Source organism: Crocodylus porosus, unplaced genomic scaffold, assembly GCF_001723895.1.
Source record: "Crocodylus porosus isolate Cpor-Errol unplaced genomic scaffold, CroPor_comp1, whole genome shotgun sequence".
Lineage (NCBI taxonomy): Eukaryota > Metazoa > Chordata > Crocodylia > Crocodylidae > Crocodylus > Crocodylus porosus.
The window spans coordinates 46476849-46491824 of record NW_017728907.1 but is presented as its reverse complement, the minus strand read 5'-3'; the positions used below and the strand labels follow the sequence as shown (position 1 = coordinate 46491824).

Sequence of the window (14976 nt, the reverse complement as noted above, 5' to 3'; positions counted from 1 at the left end):
AGACTGACTGGCCTATAGTCCCCGGGTCCTCCTTCCTCCCTTTTTTTAAGATGGGAACCACACTGGCCCTCTTCCAGTCCTCTGGCACCACACCAGAGCCCCACGAGTGCTCGTACAGCTGTGCCACAATGACCTCAGCTAATTCCCTCAGCACTCGGGGGTGGAGATTGTCTGGACCCGCTGACTTAAGCATGTCCCGTCCCTCCAGACGCTCCCTGACTAGGTCCTCACTCACCCTGGGCCTGGGTGCACCTCCCCTGGGGCCTGAGGGGGCCGGTGGTGCTGATCCGGTCCCTGCTCAGGAAAATAGAGGCAAAGAAGTCATTAAATATGTTAGCTTTGTTGTCTGGTGTGATGACCAAATTTCCTAGCATGTCTTGCAGGGGCCCTGCATTACCCGGGACCTTCTTTTTGCCCCCTGTGTATTTATAAAAGGACTTCTTGTTGTCCTTGATCCAGGAGGCTAGTCCCAGTCCCATCTCCACCTCCGCCTTCCTGACTGCCCCCCTGCAGCCCCGAGCCACCGCAGTGTAGTCCTCCCTGGGGATGGCCCCTCCCTGCCATCGGGTGTGCGCCTCCCTTTTAGCCAGGAGACATTCCCAGATGCTTTTGGTGAGCCGTGGGGGCTTTTGCACTTTTGTAAATGTGGTGCAGCCTCCCACTACATCCCCGGGTGCAAGAGCAAGAACAAGGGGATGCTTGGTGACATTGCTCAGGCAACCTGATACGCTGCGTTAAAAGCAGGTTTCCTCATTGGAAACAGCACCTAGAGGAGCTGCGGACTCTCCACCCCTGGAAGTTTTCAAGAGCAGGTTGGACCGATGCATGTCTGGGCTGGGTTAGAGCCTGCCTGGAGCAGGGGGCTGGGATAGATGGGACCTTGGTGAGGCCCCTTCCACTTCCTTCATTCTTGTAGTAACCTGTGGGACTCACTGCCACAATGTGAGGGTGAAGGAAGATTTAGGAAAAGGGGCTGGGAGATTTCTAGCTTGACACAACCAGCCAACAAACAGTGAGCCGGGCAGCCGCTAGCAGCAGCATTTGCTTGGTGCGATTCGGACGTTCCCCAATTTGCAATTAGACTGACGCACCTTCGGCATAAAGCCTTGTCTGTTCGATCCAACCAGCCCTTTTCCTGGCTCTGCACTAGGAAGGAGGAAACGAGCCCCTTTTTGGGGACCTTTCCAATCAGTGATGATTTGTACAAATGCTGCGTCCTGGCTGTGTCTGGGACCAGATCAGACCGTGGATTTGCACGGAGTGAAACAGAAAGGATTTAGCTGGATTTTATGCTTAAGAAGAGGGCATGGGTCACTGGTCTCTGTCCCATCAACTGAGCATCTCTTAGACTATGGGTCTTGGAGCCAAAGGAAAGAACCGCTGCCGCCTTTGGAAGTGAGCTGGGCACCCGTGGGGGTATCTGCCCCTGTGCGTTAGTATTTCAGATTAAGTCCTAATTAGAAAAAACCCAGATGAAAAGCAGCTGAAGTGCGGCCTGACCTCAATCTGCCTGGGGCCGGGCTGTTTATCTCCACCATTTGTTTACAGTCGGGAATTTCAGCCGATTAGACCGGCGGGGAGAATTTCTTTTGATGGCTCACAAATGGGGCTGTCCAGCATCAGTGGGTGTCCTCTCGGGAGAGGGTGGGGGAAACCCTAAGGCTTGCTTTCCCTCTGCCCCACCAAGATCATTGCAGTTGCAGGCAAGGTTTTGCTTATTCGAGCCTCGACTTGCTCCATAAACCAGGGAGTTGCACCGGGGGGCGGCCCCCTTTCCCAGATAAAACTTGCATTGGATTCATATCGCTCCGTGGACTGAGAAATAAAAGAGTCCTCTTCACCCAGCCCCATCCTGTCCCTGGGCAGCTACAGGAGGGTGGCTGAAGGCCGCGGTCTCGGAGGGAGGCTGGCTAGAAATGATCTTGCACGGCCTCTGGGCTAGTTTCGAAAATATTTTGGATCCAGGCCCCATGAGCCATTTATTCCTCCCAACGCCCACAGGCTCAGGCCTCGTGGTACAAACCAGAGGTCTGGATTCAAGTGCACGGACCTGGTGCTGCTCAGAAATGCCATGTACTTACTTCCTTCGCCGGCGAGGGAGCACGGCATGCCCTCAGCCCCTCTGGTAGCAAAACGCAGTGTGGCACCAAGCGGCTGTCGTACAGCACCGTGCACGCCCGGGTCTGGAGTCATACCAGGCTTGTTTGCACTCGGGGAGGTGACCGCCTGGCCTCAGCTGTAGGCAGCCGTGGAGGCGTTCCTGACCTGGAAATGCTGCCGGGTTGGCAGGCACAGCCGGCCGGACTGGGGGCGCTGGGTGTGCGAGCTGGGCAGGGCAACAGCTCCAGCCTGCGCCTCCCACCCCGACCCCGCCGCCTCCGGTGCTCGCACGCTCGCTCGGCTTCAGTGCACGCCCGGCCACCTCTGCACAGAGAGCCGGAGAGTCACGGGGCTGGGTCGTCTTGCCACCTCCACGGAAGTGCTGGATGCCCCGTCCTGGCCCGTTCCCTCGGCTCGGAAACAGCCAGGGAAGGAGCGGCCCCGTTTCCTTAGGCAGCTAGTCCCAGTGCCGGCTGGTTTGACCCCTGGGGCGTGCCCTTATTCAGCTATAGCACGCACCCAGCTTTTTCTCGGCAATAAATAGGTGCAGCGGCCGTATCCTGTCCTGCTCTGTGCCGGAGGGAGGGTCTCCTTTTCTCCAAAGTGCCCCAGCCTCGTGCGTCTCGGTGGGTTGTGGGGGCTTTAAAGAGATGGTAAAAGCTTGCAACAGTCTCCAGTGGGCGCCGGGGCCCAGAGAGCCTCCTGCGCAGCAGAAGCCCGGTCCGAACGCTGCTGAACGTGCCACCCTGCAGCCTCTTGGCCCCAGGGGCTTGGCTGCCGGGCTGAGGCCAGCCGCCTGGTTTCGGCTTCCCCACGAGCAGCTCCTCTCCCCAGCTCACGTCCGTCCCCCTGGGGCAGTTGCTGCTCTGGTTATTGAACTGCGAGCGGCTTGTTAATCATCCCGGGGGGACGAGTTAAGGCAAGACGCTTGGGATGCGGTCCCAGACGAAGCGGACGGCGGCTGGCTGGAGGCTGAGACCATCCCTGGGGGCCCCCGGTCCTCCCTTGCTTAAACCCCGGTCATAACATGAGCAGGGGGAAGGCATGAGGCTGCAGCTTGGGCCCGTGGGTGTAATGCCCCCAGGCACCGGGAGATGCAGGCTGCACCTTGGTCTCCTGGGTCCAATTCGTCACTTGGAGCACGTGGCTGATGCTGATGCTTGTGGCGTGGGGCAGGCATGTGCCCTGCTGGGCTTCACCTGCAGGATGCCAAGGCAGAGCTCCGGTTTTCCTCCTGTGGGTCTAGGGGAAAAGTGGGATTAAACACAGAGTCCCAGAGCCATGGGGCTGTCTGAGGCAGGATCAGCCCCATCCAAACCAGCCCACGCAAACCCTGTCTCCGAGCTTGGAGCAACATGACAGGCCCCCTGACATAGCCCCCCGCATTGCCCCCATCCCTGCCCCCGGGAAAGTAGGGGGGCCGCGGCCGCCAACCTCTCGCTGCTGCAAAGGTTCCTACAGAGCCCCCGGGCCGAGGCCGGGCCCCCGCTGTGGAGGAAGGCAAAACCCCCCAGTGCGGACAAGTCTGAGCACGGGGGGAAATCCCTTCTGCCCCAGTGCAGCGTCGGCCTGAGCCAAGTGCAGGGGCAAGACCCTCCCGCCAGCCCCCGCGGGGTTGGTGTCAGCAGGAGCACTGGCCCAACCCGGCCCCAGCCCCAGCCCCAGCCATTAAAATGCCATGCTGGGAGCACGGTCAGGTTGGTCTTTGGAAATGCTGCAGCTTTGCCGGGGTGTTTTGAAGCAGGCTTTGAAGTGCAGTTCAAAGGAGAGAGGCATCCTGGCGGACAGGAGTGCTCGCCAATCCACACGGCAGGCAGGGCCGGGGCGGGGGGCCTTCCCCCGCCACCTCCAGAGACGATCATTGAGCTTCCTTACGGAGCCGGGCTTCATTTTCCTTTTGAAACAGAAGCTGCTAAATCCCCCTCCTGGGCTGGAGGCAGGTTGTCTGCAGCCAGCCTGTGAAAACCACCCCCCGCCCCCAGCTCTCCTGGCAGGAAGAAGGGTGGCGGTGTGAAAACCCTGAGCCTGGATAATGCTGAGTAGTGCGTGTGTGTGCGTGCGTGCATGTGCGGTCTCTTCTTCCCCGCAGGGGCGCTGTGGGTGTGCGTGGTGCTGAACCCCCACTGCAAGCTGGAGGAGAAGTCCTGCTGGCTCCGGCAGCTGCGCAAATGGAGCGACATGGACGTGTGCCCCTTGGAGGACGGCAACTACGGCAACGAGCTGCCCAACATCACCAACGCGCTGACCCAGAGCGCCGGGCACAGCCAGGGTGAGCGGCGCCCGGAGGACCCGGCCTCGGTGCTCGAGTCTAGGCCCGAGCCCTCCAGGAGCCGGGGGTGGGGAGGGGGTCGCTGTACCCATCTCCGGCTGGAAAGCGCCCGATGGGTTCCCTTTGCAATGACCCCGTCAAGGCCAATACCTCGCCGCCAAGCCCGCCTCCCTCTCTCAGACTCGGGGCTGTCCATTCCCTTTTAGACAGCCTTGCTCTTCTCTTTCCCACCGTGACGACGGATCGGGCTGTCGGGGTGTTGGCTTGTGTTGACCCCTTGGCCAGGGAGCAGCAGTAAAGCAAAGCCCAGGCCGACAGCGAAGCTGGAACCAGATGGGGAAGGGAATTATATGAGCGTTAAAGCACTGGTGATGGTGGCGGGGGGATGGACACCCTTACCATGGGCTCAGGGCTGCTCCATTCATAGAAAATTCAGGTGGGAAGGGAGCTCGGGGGGTCACATCCTGTCTAGCCCCCTGCTCCAAGCAGGACCAGCCCCAGCTACATCATCCCAGCCAAGGCTTTGTCTACCCGGGTCTTGAACCCCTCCTTGGAGGTGTTTCTGTCAACAGAGATTTTGCCATTGAGGACGGGAGCTGCCCCCCGGACAAAGGTTGGGGCGAGGGCTAGAGCCGCGCGAGCCTGCACTGGGCTCTGGGCACTGTCGTGCCCGCACATTGGGTGCTGACGGGGACGTGAGCCTGGCACCGGGCTTGTAAAACTTGGGTGCTCCTCGGAGCTGCCTCTGCTCCCCATCTGGGACGGTTCTAGCAGCTGCTTTGTTCATTTTGGGGGCTTGGCCCGTTCGACCCCGCTTGGTGCAGAGTCCCCCTCGGCCAGCCCAGCACCGAAACATCCTCCCCAGCCCCGACAAAGCGCTTCATCCCTTTGGTTTCAAACACCATTTTCCATCCCGCTGCGCCCACCTCACCCGAGATGGGCCTTAATTGAAACCTCCTGCTCTAGCAGCACCTCTATCTGCTGCACTGTAATTGGTCTTCTGTGTATTTAATGCAGCCAATGTGGAAAGAGGGGGTGAAAAATAGCCCAGCCGGGTTATGAGGGAGGCATCTTCTGGGTGTAATTAGTGCTCTCAGCCTCCCCCCCACCCCGAGCCCGCAGGGACCCCACAGGGGCATCGGTCTTGGCAGCCCGCCGCAGCTCAGCCCAGATCCCCATGCACTCTCCACATCTCCTACCTTGTCTCGTCATCAAGGACCAGCTCCATGCAAAGCCGGGTGGACCCGACTCTGCCCTGTGGTCAGCTGCAAGCAGCGGCATCTCCTGGTGTCTGGGCACTCGCTGCATGACCAGGGCTCCCGGGGCACATCTGCACCCGTGCATACACCTGAAGGTGGAAGTGGTGCTCAGTGGGAGTCCAGGAGCCCCCGGCTCGGGGTTTTCCAGACTCCTGGGATGTGGGCCGTGCCTAATCCAGTGGCATGCTTTGCTCTTGCACCTGAAAAGGTGCCTGTATAAATATGGATTTTTTTTTTTTTTTTTTGCAAAACCTATAAGCGGTTCCCCTCCCCTGCGAGAGGGGATCGTCCCAGTGCTGAGACATACCAGTAAGAAACAACTCAGTAACTTGGCAGAATTTCACAGCACCTCAGCTGGAAATCGCTGAGCTGAGATCATAAAATCATAGAAAATTCAGCCTGGAAGGGAGCTCAGGGGGTCACATCTAGTCCACCCCCTGCTCCAAGCGGGACCAGCCCCAACTACATCATCCCAGCCAGGCTTTGTCTACCCGGGTCTTCAACACCTCCCAGGATGGAGATGCCACCACGTCTGTCCCAGTGCTGCACCACCCTCCTAGTGAGAGAGTTTTTCCTAATATCCAACCTCAACTTCCCTTGCTGCAGCCTGAGCCCATTGCTCCTTGTCCTGTCGTCTGCCCCCACTGAGACCAGTCCAACTCCGTCCTCTTTGCAGCCCCCCGGCAGGGAGGTGAAGGCTGCTGTTCAGTCCCCCTCCGTCGTCTCTTCTGCAGACTCGATCAGCCCAGTTCCACTTCAGATCTAAATTCACAAGGGATGTGCAAGGGGCCTTGAGGATCTGCGATGTAGCTGGTGCCATGTAAGGGCGGCTGGGGCAGGATCTCACCCTGCCGTGTCCAGCTCTTTCCACGTCTTGGCCCCGGGTCTATACCTCAGGGGTACGGGCACCGTGGGGCTGCTCTTACAGGGTCTCATACCGGGGACCACCCCTCGGCCCCTCTTGGGAGCATGGGAGGAGCAGAGGGAAGGAGCCAGGCTGCAAAACACGGCTTTGTCTCTGCATCCTCCCTGCTCACGGCACAGCGCGCTGGTGGGAGCCTCGGGCAGTCTCCAGAGAAGCAGCTACAGGCAGGGTAGAGTAGCTGGGCAGGTGGAGGGCATCGGACAGGGAAGGAGCGGTACCTGTGAGGGAGACAGGGTGCGTGTGCTCCAGGCCCAGGGGCTGGATCTCGCCAGCAGCCACGTGATGCCGTGTGTCCTTTGCTTTGCAGACTCCCTGGCCAGGCCACGGCGGACAGTCTTCACCCGGGCCATCGAGGGCTGCGACCTGCACTGGCAGGACAGCCACTTGCAGCGGATCATCAGCAGTGACTTCTACATGTCCCCTTCCTACCAGAGGGAGGGGGAGAGCCTGCTCTTCAATTCCCAAGGACAGCCCCTCTGGCTAGGTAACCCCTGCCAGCGTCTGGGGCATTTGGGTGGCCTTGCGTCCATCTCCTTGCCGGGCTCTCTGCCGTCACCTCAAACGCAGGGACCCGGAGTCACAGAGCCGTGGGCTGGCAGGGGTCGCATCCAGTCAGCTCTGTGCAAACCCACCCAGACAAACCCAGTGTCCGTGCCATCAACCCAGACACAAGACGTCACACCCAATCCTCTCCAGGGAGGTTGTGACTTCAGCCCAGACCTGACTGTTTAGCAGACGCAGTGCAACAGGCCCCTGGTTCCTCGTATTTAGAGGCTTTTCCAGTGCAATGAAAGCTGCAGGTGACGCAGAGCCAGCTGGCATCAGGCGCCATCTCCCCGCCCCAAACGGGACACGGCGCCATTGCCCGCCCGCCCGGCTCCAACATGGCCTGCTTGACCTTGCTTTGCAGAGCACGTCCCGACCGCGTGCGCCCGGGTGGACGCCCTGCGCTCCCACGGCTACCCCAAGGAAGCGCTCCGGCTCACCGTGGCCATCATCAACACGCTGAGGTTGCAGCAGCAGCGGCAGCTGGAAATCTATAAGCATCAGAAGAAAGGTAGGGGCTGCTTTTGGCCGGCGCAGAAGATGAACCGCTTGGCATGACCCAGTGGGTCCCTGTTGGAGAAGTTGGGCTGGAGGTCGTGCTGAGTCCAAGCAGGATCAGCCCTGTCCAAACCGGCCCAGACAAAGCCCATGTCTGACCTCAGAGCGGCACAACACAGTCGCCCCGATGCAACCCCTGTCCCGCGGAAGGCAGGGGGACCGCGCTGCTAATGTCCTGCTTCTATTAAAGGTTGTCAGGATACGTTAAAGAGACCCCAGGCTGAGGCCGTGCCCCTGCTGCAGAGGAAGGCAAAACCCCCCAGTTTGGACCAGTCTGAGCAGGGGGGGAAATCCCTTCCTGCCCCAGTGCAGCGTTGGGCTGAGCCCAAGTGCAGGGCCAAGACCCTCTAGCCAGGACCCTGCAGGGTTAGTCCCAGTCCCGTCCCCATCCCCATCCCCATCCCAGGTTGTAGCCAGAGACTTAAAACCCCCTGACACATGGAGCAGCAGGAAGGGGGTTGGGGGGGAATTCCTTCCTGGTTCCACGCAGCGACCAGCAAAAAGCGCATCGTGGCTGAACGCGGGCAGAGCAGGCAGGGCTGGGGCAGCAGGTGCAGCCGTCCCTGGGGTGCATGGTCCTGGGCACGGACCTGGCCTTGCATCTTGTGCTCTCCGCGTCCCCCTCCCAGAGCTGCTGCAGCGCGGGGCCACGACCATCACCAACCTGGAGGGCTGGGTGGGCCACCCGCTCAACCCCGTCGGCTGCTTGTTTCTCACCTTGACCGAGGCCTGTCGGCTAGAAGAGGAAAGCTGCCTGGAGATTTCAGGTACTGGCTACACCCACCGGTGAACCCTCGAGGGCTCCTGACAGCCCGGCCCTCCACCCAGTGCTTTTTATTCCCTGATGCTTCCTTAGAAACCCCATCCAGCTCTAGGTCTCGTTCTTGGCCCCTGGCTTTCCAGCCACCTGGAGCATTACCCCCAAGCACAGCGGTGGGTCCTGTTCCCCCTTGTCTCCTGTAGACCCCCAGGCGGGCAGCGGTGCTGGGCTCTCTGGGTCCACTCCTGCCCCTCTAATCCGTCCTGTCCCTGACTGCCACCGCCTCCAGATGCCGGCGACGCCAAGCCCCCCGTGTACCAGCACGTGCCAGTGGCAACGGGCAGCCCGGACAGCAGCGAGTCGTACCTGGCCCTGGCACTGGAGGTGGCGCTGGTGGGGATGGGGCAGCAGCGGGTGATGCCCGAGGGGCTGTACGCACAGGACAAGGTGTGCCGCAACGAGGAGCAGATCATCGCCCGTCTGCAGGAGCTGGAGCTGGACGCCGCGCTGGTGCAGACCCTGCGCAAGCAATGCATCCTGCTGCTGGAAGGTGGGTGCTGTGGGCAGGCGAGGGCAGCCTGGCCATGCCCAGCCGCTGCTTGCGGTCCCACAGATGCTGTGAGGCTCAGACGGCTGCGGTCGTAGAGACCCCTGGAAGGTGCCGCAGGGGACCAGGACCGGGCAGCTCCAAGGGCTGGGGTGGGCTCGTGCCAAGCAGCTGGGACGAGTCCCTGAGCGCACCAGAAGCCAAGGGAGCAGCGGGGATCGGGAGGCTAGGGCGGGTGCTGACGAGGCTTTGCTTTCGCTCAGGGGGGCCCTTCAGCGGCCTGGGGGAGGTGATCCACCGCGAGAGTGTCCCCATGCACACCTTCGCCAAGTACCTGTTCTCTGCCCTGCTGCCGCACGACGCCGACCTGGCCTACAAGCTGGCACTGCGGGCCATGAGGTGCGTGGGCGCGGATTGCCCCCGGGGTGCAGCACGGCCCGCGAGAGCCGCCGTGTCCCGTCTCAGGCCTCCCCACACCCAGGGGTGCAGCCGGGGCCGGGTTGAATGGGACGTGTCCAAAATGCTAACGCGACTGGAATCATTGTTGCCCCAAGCCAGAGGGTGGGAGAGGAAGGTGAGAGCTGCTTCCTTGCTACCCTGAGTGGGAATAGCACTACTGAGTGCCAGGCATGAGCACACCGGCGTGGTCGGGTGGAAAGCAGCTCACGGCTGTCCCAGAGCTCAGTGAACGCATTCGTGCCCAGCGCGGGCTGGAGCCGGCCGGGGCTAGCTGGGAGCTTGTGATCTCTGATATATCCATCTGTCCCCCGTCAGGCTGCCCGTGCTGGAGACGACCGCCCCGTCTGGAGACGTCTCCCACCCTCACCACCTGGTCTCAGTGGTGCCCAGCCGGTACCCACGCTGGTTCACCCTGGGGCACCTGGAGTCGCAGCAGTGCGAGCTGGCCTCCACCATGCTCACTGCCGCCAAAGGTGGGTGCGAGTTGGGTGCCCCTCTCCCCGCAGCCGGGACGGCTCCCGAGTGCAGGGTACGGGGGTCTGGACCCGCAGTGGGTTTGCCAGCGTCATGCCTTTGAAGGAAGTGGAGGTGGCAGGGGATTCCCCCGGAAGAGAGAGAGAGAGAGAGAGAGAGAGAGAGAGAGAGTGTGATTGTGTTCGTGTGTGTGATTCCCTGGGGGCAGAGGGGGAGAGTGTGATCTGTGAGATCCCCTGGAAGAGAGATAGTGTGTGTAAAATTGTGTTCATATATGTGTGTGATTCCCCAAGGGGTTAGTGTGTGTGTGTGATCCCCTGGAAGAGAGTGTGTGTAATTGTGTTCATATTTGTGATTCCCTGGTGGGAGGGGACAGGGGGAGAGAGTGTGTGCATGCATGTGCATGTGTGAGATCCCATGAGAGAGAGCAAGTGCATGTGTGACATTGGGAGAGAGAGAGAGAGAGAGAGTGTGTGTGCGCGTGTGCGTGTGTGAGATCTCCTGGGAGAGGGAGTGTGTGCATGCATTTGTGAGGGAATGTGTTCGTGTGTGCAATTCCCGGGGGGATGAGAGGAGAGTGGGCATGTGTGTGTGATTCCCTAGAAGAAAGAGTGTGCATGTGTGAAATCCCCTGGAAGAGAGAGTGTGTGTGATCCCTTGGAAAAGAGAGAGTGTGTGTGTGTGTGTGCGTGTGTGTGTGTGTGTGTGATCCCCTGGGAGAGAGAGCGGGTGTAATTGTAGTCATATGTGCGTGATTCCCTGGTGGGAGGGGAGAGGGGGAGAGAACATGTGCACGCATGTGCACATGTGAGATCCCCTGGAAGAGAGTGCGAGTGAGTGTGATCCCCTGGCAAGAGAGCGCGTGTGTGTATCTCTTTCCAATGACCTTGGCTGGACCTGAAGCCCTCCAGGAGCCCTCTGCAGCCTCTCAGGGGGCCTGGGGTGGCCCCAAGCAGGGGTGCGAGGGATGGGGGTGGCCGAGCTGTCGGCTGCCAAAACAGGAGCGATGGCGCGTGCCAGCAGCATCACAGCATCTCAGGGATGCTCTCCAGACTGGGTCAGACGGGGCCAATCCTGCCTCGAGCCACTGGCCGGGATGGCCATGCCCTCCCAAGGGCCCGGCCAGCCAGGGAATGGCCAGCGCACCGGGCTGTGCAGCCACAACAGCCTGGGAAGGCATCGGACCACGTGCTGCAGGCAGAGCTCTCGGGTGGGCAGAGCCGGACACCTCCCCGGGCGGGATCCTGGCGACGGAGCCTTGCTGAGCTCTCGTATGTCCACTTCGTCTCCAGCTGACTGCAAACTCTGGAGCGTCCGGCCCCTCCGCATTTGGGGTCAGGAAGGAATCGTGCCCTGTGGTGATCAGCACGGGCTGGGGAAGGGTTTTGCCTTCCTCAGCAGCCTGGGGCACGGTGGGATCTCTTGAGTACGTTTGAACCAAGAACAGGAGCAGGACATGGACAGGGCCCTCGGGGCCAGGGGCTGTGACCTCCGGAGGGTCCTGCCCACCCAATGGAAATGTCCAGAGGATATAGCTGAGCCGTCTCTTCTGGGTGCAAACCCCAGCGTGGCCTTTTGCTCACTGGGCAAATGCCGTAAGGCAGCTGCTTTGCCTTCGGGAGAGGCTGTGAGGTGCCAGGAACCCAGCTCAGGTGCCTGCTCAGTCTAGTAGGAATCATAGGTTCGATAAAGCCAGATGAAGCCCCGGGGTCTTGGCTGCGTTGACCTTTGATGGGTTGAGTAGAGACCTCGGGGTGTGAGTTATGGGGGAGTGCGCCCAGTAGACTGCTCTGCCGGGTGAGGAGAGGTCACAGCCCGTGGGGACATCCCGTGTCAAGGCCAAGGGGAAGGTCAGGAGGGACTTTTCTGATCCATCCCACATGACTGCAAAGGCGCAGGCCATACATGAGCCTGGGGTCAGACCGGAGGGTGCGAGCGACGAACTGAGCTCTGGCCTCTCCGCAGGAGACATGCTGAGGTTACGCACGGTGCTGGAAGCCATCCAGAAGAACATCCACTCCTCCTCCCTCATCTTCAAGCTGGCCCAGGATGCATTTAAGATCGCCACGCCGGCTGACAACAGCTCCGACACGACGCTGCTCAACGTGGCGCTGGAGCTGGGGTTGCAGGTAGTGGACATGGGGTGCGGTGGGTGGCAAGGAGAGAGGCAAGGGGCATCCCTGGAGGGAAAAAGCAAGGGGCTTTAGCAGCCCCATTCGTGGGGGGTTGCTTTGGGGAGACCCAAGAGAGTTGGTGGTGTTAGTGGGTTGTAACTGCAGCGTTGGACTGGGGATCCGTGACCATTGCACCTTGAGCTGTTCCCAAGCCGGTCACAAGTCCACTCCTGGAGCTCGGCAAGCTCTCAGATGGACCGGGCCAGTTTCTGAGTTAGCATCCAGGTGCCTGAGGAGTCCCACCGCTTCGCTCACCTCTAAGGAGGGGCGAGGGCGGGTGGGGTGAAGAGCAAAGCCGAGAGCCCCGAGGCGAAGGGTGACGCTGTGTGTTTCATGCTCCAGGTCATGCGCATGACGCTGTCCACCCTCAACTGGCGCCGGAGGGAGATGGTGAGGTGGCTGGTCACCTGCGCGACGGAAGTGGGTGGGTACCGCTGGTCTCCGCCGGGCTGCGGGAGGGCAGCACATCCGCCTTGAATCCTGGGCTCCCCCGTGCTGTGACCTTGGTCGGAGCGCAGCCATGTCCCATCGCAGCGGGTGGGAAGTGGGCAGGTGGGGGGGTTCACTGAGGGCAGCATCCAATGCATCAGCCTCCAAGAGAGGTGCTTCGCTCAAGCTCTAGAGATAAATCCTCCAGCCTGGGCAGGGGAGGGCGTGGGGTGCCCTGGAAGGTGATACTGGGCCCCTCCTGGCCTTGGATTTGGTGGGTCTGAGTGCCCTTGTCTTGCTCTTCCTTCAGGGGCTAGGGGAGATGGGATTGCCAGCTCCTCACGTTGGCAGTTTAGATCCCACCTCGCCTCAGAGACCCCGGCCAGGTTGTTCCCACCCCAGCCCTCTTGCTGAGCACTGCGTGTCCCTGTCTTGCAGGCGTGCGGGCGCTGGTGAGCATCCTGCAGAGCTGGTACACGCTCTTCACGCCCACCGAGGCCACGAGCATCGTGGCGGCGACGGTGATGTCCCACAACACCATCCTGCGGCTCAGCCTGGACTACCCGCAGCGGGAGGAGCTGGCCAGCTGCGCCCGGACCTTGGCACTGCAGTGCGCCATGAAGGACCCACAGAACTGCGCCCTGTCGGCCCTGACGCTCTGCGAGAAGGACCACATCGCCTTCGAGACGGCCTACCAGATCGTCATCGATGCCGCCTCCACCGGCATGACCTACTCCCAGCTCTTCACCATCGCCCGCTACATGGAGCACCGGGGCTACCCACTGCGGGCCTTCAAGCTGGCCTCGCTAGCCATGACCCACCTCAACCTGGCCTACAACCAGGACACGCACCCGGCCATCAACGACGTGCTGTGGGCCTGCGCCCTGAGCCACTCCCTGGGCAAGAACGAGCTGGCCGCCATCATCCCGCTGGTGGTGAAGAGCGTCCACTGCGCCACGGTGCTGTCGGACATCCTGCGCCGCTGCACCATGACGGCGCCGGGCCTGGCCGGCATCCCCGGCCGCAGGAACTCGGGGAAGCTCATGTCCACGGACAAGGCGCCGCTGCGGCAGCTGCTGGACGCCACGATAAGCGCGTACATCAACACCACGCACTCCCGCCTCACCCACATCAGCCCGCGGCACTACGGCGAGTTCATCGAGTTCCTCAGCAAAGCCCGGGAGACCTTCCTCCTGGCCCAGGACGGCCACATCCAGTTCGCCCAGTTCATAGACAATCTCAAGCAGATCTACAAGGGCAAGAAAAAACTGATGATGCTGGTGAGGGAGCGTTTTGGGTGAGCGCAGGCACGGCGAGAGGAGGGACGACGACAGCGCCGAAGACACCAACCCCCACCGGCCAGCCTCGTTGCATTCGACCATTTCACATCCGCCGAGGATTCAAGGGCACATAAACCAAAAGACAAGCATGGGAAGAGCGATCCTTTTTGTTTTGCTTCGTTTTGTCGTTCAGCCTCCTACACTCCTGAGCGTATCGTACGTGAATACCAAAAGCGAACCTGGACTCCTGATACCTCTTTCCTACGGGACGCGGCGCCCAGAGGCTGTAACGCGCTGAAAAATAAAGGAAAAGAAAGAGCAAAGCCAATGGCAGCGCCGGGAGTGGCGGCTTTGCAGCTCGCAGAGACTGGCAAACTCTTTTTTTTTTCCATTTGTGAAGATACTGAAACGAAAGGAAAAAATAATAACCCCCCCCAACAAACAATGAAAGTAACTGTTCTCAGGGATTGCTTACTAAAAGTAACAAAAGAAAAAAAAAACATTTATGATACTGTAAATACTATAGTATATGTGTCAATTATTAAATTGTAAAGTTATAATTATTTATAATTCTGTCTTTTATTTGGGGGATACTTGAAATTGTCAGGGGCCGGGACGTTTCTTTCTTGGTTTTTTTTTGTTCGTTTGTTTTTTAATTTAACGAGAATCAATAAAAGCAGGAGGAGACACACGAACGTTTCTCAGGTTTCCCCGGCCTCTCTGGTGCTGGATGCGGCAAGAGGGTGGGGGAGGGAAGACGCCGGCAACTGGAAACCGATGCCGAGCTATGCAGGACCCCGGCGCGAGGAGGAGCGGGACCACGGGCCAGCGGATGGGCGCCTCGGCATGGACACAGCATGGGCTCGGATCCTGCGGAGACGGATGCTGGCTGGAGACCGGGGTCTCGCCGCGCCTGGCGTCCGCCGGAGGGATCGCGTTGTGCTTCCACAGGGCGAAGCTGCCAGCCGCCGGGAGGAGGAGTCGTGGGTGCACGAAGCGGTTGAGCCCTGGTGTACATAGCTCGAATTTGAGCCTTCCTCACCACGTGTGCATGTGTGTGCGAGAGGTGCATGGGCATGTGCATGTTGGGGCGGGAGCAGGAACATGCCACGGGCTCGATTTCTGTCATTTCCTAGTCATGTCCGCACCCCGCCGGAGCCTGCGCAAGGCAGGCCCGCGCCACCGCCGCCTGCCGC

The 14976-nt window shown here is 60.6% G+C and overlaps 1 protein-coding gene across 1 annotated transcript in view; it reads left to right on the top strand.

Annotated features, from left to right (window-relative positions):
* The window catches only part of ZSWIM5 (zinc finger SWIM-type containing 5), a 121512-nt gene extending 107065 nt beyond the window's left edge, over nucleotides 1-14447 (top strand). The window contains exons 5-14 of the mRNA XM_019531329.1: nucleotides 4190-4369; nucleotides 6861-7037; nucleotides 7464-7610; nucleotides 8287-8424; nucleotides 8707-8967; nucleotides 9228-9363; nucleotides 9739-9896; nucleotides 11863-12026; nucleotides 12414-12495; nucleotides 12939-14447. Coding sequence (XP_019386874.1) covers nucleotides 4190-4369; nucleotides 6861-7037; nucleotides 7464-7610; nucleotides 8287-8424; nucleotides 8707-8967; nucleotides 9228-9363; nucleotides 9739-9896; nucleotides 11863-12026; nucleotides 12414-12495; nucleotides 12939-13801 — 2306 coding nt within the window. The 3' untranslated portion in view covers nucleotides 13802-14447. The remainder of the gene's footprint in view (nucleotides 1-4189; nucleotides 4370-6860; nucleotides 7038-7463; nucleotides 7611-8286; nucleotides 8425-8706; nucleotides 8968-9227; nucleotides 9364-9738; nucleotides 9897-11862; nucleotides 12027-12413; nucleotides 12496-12938) is intronic.
* The last annotated feature ends 529 nt before the right edge of the window (nucleotides 14448-14976 follow it).